The sequence below is a fragment of the Babylonia areolata genome, chromosome 1, assembly GCF_041734735.1.
Source record: "Babylonia areolata isolate BAREFJ2019XMU chromosome 1, ASM4173473v1, whole genome shotgun sequence".
NCBI lineage: Eukaryota > Metazoa > Mollusca > Gastropoda > Neogastropoda > Buccinidae > Babylonia > Babylonia areolata.
Window position 1 is genome coordinate 19922769 of NC_134876.1, and position 6000 is coordinate 19928768.

At 52.7% G+C, this 6000-nt stretch overlaps 1 protein-coding gene across 3 annotated transcripts in view; it reads right to left on the reverse strand.

Moving 5' to 3' along the window:
• LOC143280540 (uncharacterized) overlaps positions 1 to 6000 on the reverse strand; it is a 68393-nt gene that overhangs the window by 62310 nt on the left and 83 nt on the right. For all 3 annotated transcript variants that reach the window (XM_076585241.1, XM_076585247.1, XM_076585232.1), the window contains exons 1-4: positions 5780 to 6000; positions 4592 to 4914; positions 1319 to 1610; positions 343 to 659 (exon numbers count right to left, since the gene is read on the reverse strand). The exon at positions 5780 to 6000 is cut by the window's right edge and continues 83 nt beyond it. In XM_076585241.1, the coding sequence (XP_076441356.1) occupies positions 343 to 659; positions 1319 to 1610; positions 4592 to 4914; positions 5780 to 5951 (1104 nt within the window). In that variant the 5' untranslated portion in view covers positions 5952 to 6000. The remainder of the gene's footprint in view (positions 1 to 342; positions 660 to 1318; positions 1611 to 4591; positions 4915 to 5779) is intronic.

The following is a 6000-nucleotide window of genomic DNA, read 5'->3' on the forward strand; positions in this document are numbered from 1 at the left end:
CTCACACACACTCATTCATACATCAAACACACACACACACACACACACACAGCAAACATACACACACACACACACACAGCTCCCCCTCCTCCACATACACACCCAACCGCCCCCCACCCCCACACACTAACAAACACTACCCTCCATACACACAACCACCCACCCATTAACCTTCAGTTTGGACTGATCGAACAGAATCGACAACCCACTGGTTCACGTAGACAGGAAGCCGACCACAAAAGAACACATACACTCACATCAAACACACATACACACACACACACACACCACCCCTCCTCCACACACACACCCATCCCCCAACCCCACCCCACACACACTCACCTTCAGTTTGGACTGATCGTACAGAATGGACACTCCACTGGTCCCGGTAGACAGGAAGTAGATGCCATTCTGGAGCCGTTCCGGACGTAACCAGAACGACAACAGCAGCCCGTGAGTGCAGAGGTCAAGGTTGCCGAAGCAGGAGTCCGTGTGCTGCCCGAAGTCCAGGGCGCTGTCGATGCCGTTCAGGAAGATGGCGGACCCCACCTTGCCATCCACCACCCTCGGCGAGCCGATGGCCCTTACGGTCATCGTGTCGTGGACCAGATAGGACCTGTCCAGCTCCTTCATGTCAAAATGCACGTTCTCGGGTCGTCCTGCAAGGAAGGGAAGGAAAAGTTTCAGTTTCACGAGTTTCTCAAGGAAGGAGGCGTCATTGCGTTCGGACAAATCCACTCATTCTTCACCACACCTGCTATGCTAATGCCTGACCAACTGCATTACCCGACCCGCTTTTCAAGCACGTCTTAGGTGCGTGCATATATAATGATTTTGTGTACCCATCAGTGCGGATTTCTTCTACAGAATTTTACCATAGGACAACACTTATGTTGCCATGGGTTCTTTTTCAGTGCGCCAGGTGAGTGCTGCACACGGGACGTCGGTTTATCGTTTCACCCGAAAGCCTAGACGCTCAGTTTGATTTTGCCAGTCAAACTTGGCTCGGCACTGGTAGGCGGGTCCCAATTCTCTCCTTCCGCCATTTTATTTAACCTTCCACAACCAACCGAAATCAGATACCCGTTCACACCAGGGCGGAGTGAGGAAAATCAGAGTAAAGTGCCTTTCCCAAAGGACACAACACCATGCCGAAACAGGGCCTCGAACCCTGGTCACTGGTGAACACTGGATCAGAAGTCCAACGCCTGACTGATTGTACCACAGCTCCTCCAGCCACCCGCCCCCGCCCCCTCTGCCCCCCCACCCCTCCCCCGCCACCCCCAACCCCGCCTCCCTTCACCACACCTACACCTACCCGTTTCGATGAAGTCAATGTTGTTGAGGGTGTCGCGATCCGCGTAGTAGATATTAAGCTCGTCCACAGTGACGGCGGGGTAGGTGCTGCCCACGGCGGCGTCCCGTCCTAGGTACATGTGGAGCGAGGCCAGGGACTGGGGGGCTCTGTTGGCGAAGTTGGGCTGGTGGCTGACCAGCTGACGGTTGACAAACAGCGACAGGCCACTGCCGGGCCGCCACGACATCTCCACGAAGTACCAGGCGCCCACGGCCAGGTCTCGGTGATAGGCCTCCCACACCTGCCGCTGGCTCTGTCGGGGACAGGAGAGAGGTGTACGTTAAGCTTGGTTCTGTTAGAGAAGGGGGTAGATTTATGTTTGTACGATGCTGCTGGGGAAGATGGGGCAGGAGAGAGAGGTGTACCTTAAGCTTGGTTCTGTGTCGGGACAAAAGCGACGTGTATATCAAGCATGGTTCTGTGGGGGCAGGAGAGAGGTGTACGTTAAGGCTGGTTCTGTGTGGAACCTCCAGGTCCTAGAGAGGAGCGGCCCAGCATCGAAAGCCTGCTGATCCAGTGCCAGCTACGCTGGACAGGACACGTTGTCCGCATGACAGACAGCAGGATCCTGAAGATGCTCTGGTATGGCCAGCTGAAGGAAGGCCACCGCGAACTTGGAAGACCCTGCAAGCGCTTCAAGGACACCTTGAAGACAAACCTCAAAGCCTGTGACATAGACATCGCTTCTTGGGAAACTGATGCCCTTGACCGCTCTCGCTGGAGGATGCTGTGCTCTAGTAGCATAAAGACGTTTGAAAACAAGAGAACGCTGGCCATTAAGGAGAAGCGTGAGCGAAGGAAGCAGGGCTCAACTTCTGGAGACGTTTTCTCTTGCAACACCTGTGGGAAGTGCTGCGCATCCAGAATCGGCTTCTTCTCCTATATGAGGACACACACCGACAGATAAGCCTGGCTGCCTACTCATCCGTCGGACCGACGGGAGACTCCATCGTCGTGGGGGACAGGAGAGAGGTGTACGTTAAGCTTGGTTCTGTTTGAGAAGTTTTCGTTTATTTATTTATAGTCTGTTCATCTAAGATGATGATATTAGACTGGTGTTTGAGAAGGGGAACAGGTTTATGTTTGCATGAAAGTGTTGAGGAAGATGGGTTGGAAGAGAGGTGTATGTTAAGCATGATTTATGTTTGTATGATGGTGTTGGGGAAGATAAGCGATGCTCAAGGAAGATCTTGGCTGTCCACTGCACAGATCATGTGACAAATGAAGAAACATGCAACAGGACATCATGATGACCTCTTCCAAAGACCATCTTGTTAGGGGCAGTCAGAGGAAGCCGCAGACGAGGAAGACAGAGGAAGAGGTGGGAAGACAATATCAAAGAACGGACAGGCACGGACCTGGCGGAATCACAGAGCGGCAGAGGACAGAGACAGGTGGAGGGGAGTGGAGGGGGGTGTCTTAACTGGTGACCCTAAGACATCAACAGACGTCAAGAGATAGGTGACGGTGAGGGTGAAGTGGGGAGGAGGGGGGTGGGGATGTCTTTACGGGAACCCCAACGACATCAACAGACGTCAAGAGATAGGTGACGGTGAGGGTGAAGTGGGGAGGAGGGGGGTGGGGATGTCTTTACGGGAGCCCCAACGACATCAACAGACGTCAAGAGATAGGTGACGGTGAGGGTGAAGTGGGGAGGAGGTGGGTGGGGATGTCTTTACGGGAGCCCCAACGACATCAACAGACGTCAAGGGATAGGTGACGGTGAGGGTGAAGTGGGGAGGAGGGGGGTGGGGATGTCTTTACGGGAGCCCCAACGACATCAACAGACGTCAAGAGATAGGTGACGGTCTGGGTGAAGTGGGGCTGGAGGGAGGGGGTGGGGGTGGGGGCGGAAGCCACAGCCTTGATTTTAACGTCATACTGGTCGACTCCCTTAAGGCAAAGATATTCAGGGCTTGGGTTGTAGGGATTAAGAGAAGACAGGAGAAAATGGTAAGTCTGATTATGTTGGGAGATGAGAGATGTTGTATTTGATTTAGGCGAGGTTTTAGAAAAAAAGGTTTTATTCATTTTTTTTTATCGCGTGCCCCGCGGAGGAATCAGCGCTTGGTTCTTTTTGCGCGATCGTGCTTACAACGGAACCGGATTGTTGACTCACTTGTGTAAACAAAGCGAGTCTGTGTTATAACCCGGTTTCGTTTGTTTTGTATTGAATTACGCTTTTGTCACAACAGATTTCTCTGTGTGTAATTCATGCTGCTCTCCCCGAGGAGAGTACCACCCTTTTTCTTATTCTGCATGCTAGTATATTAATTTTGTTTTCCTATCAAAGTGGGTTTTTTCACGGAATTTTGCCAAGGACATCCCTCTTGTTGCCGAGGGTTCTTTTACGTAAGTGCGCTATATGCATGCTGCACACGGAACCTAGTTCAGCGTCTCATCCGAACGAGTACAGCGTCCAGACCAGTATTCAAGGTGTGGTAGCGGGGGATAAAATACTGCAAAATGTGGGGTTTAATTCTGTACGCTCAGATTGTCCTTCGCTTCCTTGACGGAGGCGTTACCACTTGGCCCCACAGCACAGCACACCACAACGCTTCAAGTGAATCCTACACGAACTAGCCAGCGCGCACACGCAGACAAACACCACTGGAAACCGATACATCTGGACTCGGACATGCCCCTCCAACACACACACACACACACACACAAAGAGAGAGAGAGAGAGAGAGAGAGAGAGAGAGAAACACTCACACACATACGCCCCCACACACCCGCCCACCCACACTTACACATACACATACAACCCACCCCCACACACGAACACACACACGCACCCCCCACCCCCTCCTCCACACACAAACACCTCCCCACACGCACACTTACACATACACCCCCCTATATACACATACACACACACACGCCCCCACACATCCTCCCACCCACACTTACACACACACCTCCCCCATCCCAACCACCCCCCCCACACACACGAACACACACACACACACCCCACACAGCCGCCCTACCCACACACACACACTTACACACACATATACCCCCACACACACACACACACAGACACACATACGCCCCTACACACCCGCCCACCGACATACGCACACTTACACATACACATACACCCCCCAACCCCACAATCCCGTCCCACACAACCACCACCACCACCACCACCACCACTACCATGACCATCGCAAACAAGCACTCAGGCAGGTCCAGCAGCAGCAGCACAGTCCACTGCCCTGCCCAGCTCACCGTGGCTCTGGCGATGAGGTTGGTTCCGTCCTGGAACAGGCCGAACGCCGGGGAGGTCAGCACAGCCTTCAGCCCGCCGTCCACCCGCCCGAACATCAGCCACACCGACACGTACACCCCGTAGCGGCACAGGTCAAGGTCGCCCAGGCACGTGTCCTTGACCTCGCCCAGGTCGATGTACTGGCGGAGCCCGTTGAGCTGCACGGCGCCGCGGACCTTGCCGTTCGCCTGGCTGCCACGGAACACCCTGCCCACCAGCCCCGGGCCCCGCACCTCCTGCTCTTCGATCTTGTCCATCGACAGGTGGTAGCGCGTGATGGCACCTGGTGGGGGTGTGAGGTGGACATGGTAGAGTGATTTTTTTTTTCTTCAGTACGTTGTGATAATTATGTTTCAGTTTCAGGTTTTCTAAGGAGGCGTCACTGCGTTCGGACGAATCCATTACTACGCTGCACCACATCTGCTGCAAAGATGCGTCACTAACAGCATATCCCAACGTGCATGCTGATGTATTTGTGTACATATCGGAGTGGATTCCTTCTGCAGAAATTGATAGTAAAGTACATGGCAAAAAGAACAACAGAGAGAGAGAGAGAGAGAGAGAGAGAGAGAGAGAGAGAGAGACAGAGAGAGAGAGAGAGAGAGAGAGAGAGAGAGAAAGAGAGAGAGAGAGAGACAGAGAAAGAGAGAGCTGCATTTCAAACTGCAAACCATGACCTTGTTATCATCAGTGATCAAGCTAAAACATGTTTTTCTTCAAATATGACTGCATTCATTTGTTTACGGTTTTCACACACACACACACACACACACAAATATACATACACACACTATAGATATATATGACAGATAGACAGTGCATGCGAGCGTGTGTGTGCATGTTTAGAATTCGGAAAGCTCTCAAGACCAGACAAGTGATGTTTGGTGTATGCATAGGTCAAGCATTTTTTCTTCCTTTAAAAACAAGAAAAAAAAAAAGAAAAAGAAAAAAAGCAGTATAACGTTTTTGGTCTGCACTCTCTGACCACCTCCTTCAAACCTGAAACTGAACCTTGCTAAAAAAAAATAAATAAATAAAAAAATCAAAAAAATCCGATCTCCATCCCCCCGACCCCTTCCCGACCCCCAACACCCCCGCCCCCCCGCCACTCCCCTCCCCCTCCCCTACACACACACACACACCCTTACCAGCTTCTCTGACGTCCGACTGGTTCTTGAACTCGGCCACGAACATGAACTCGTCCACCAGCACTTTGCCCAGGCGATCGGTGCCCGTGTTGTCGTTGGCCCGGCCCGATGTAGAAGCCGTTGTGGCGCGAGCTGGAGCTGGCCGCGCGCGTGTTGGTGGCGTGCTTGTCATGGCTCTTCAGCTCCCCGTTGACGTAGAGGAAGAGCCCTTCCTCCTTGGT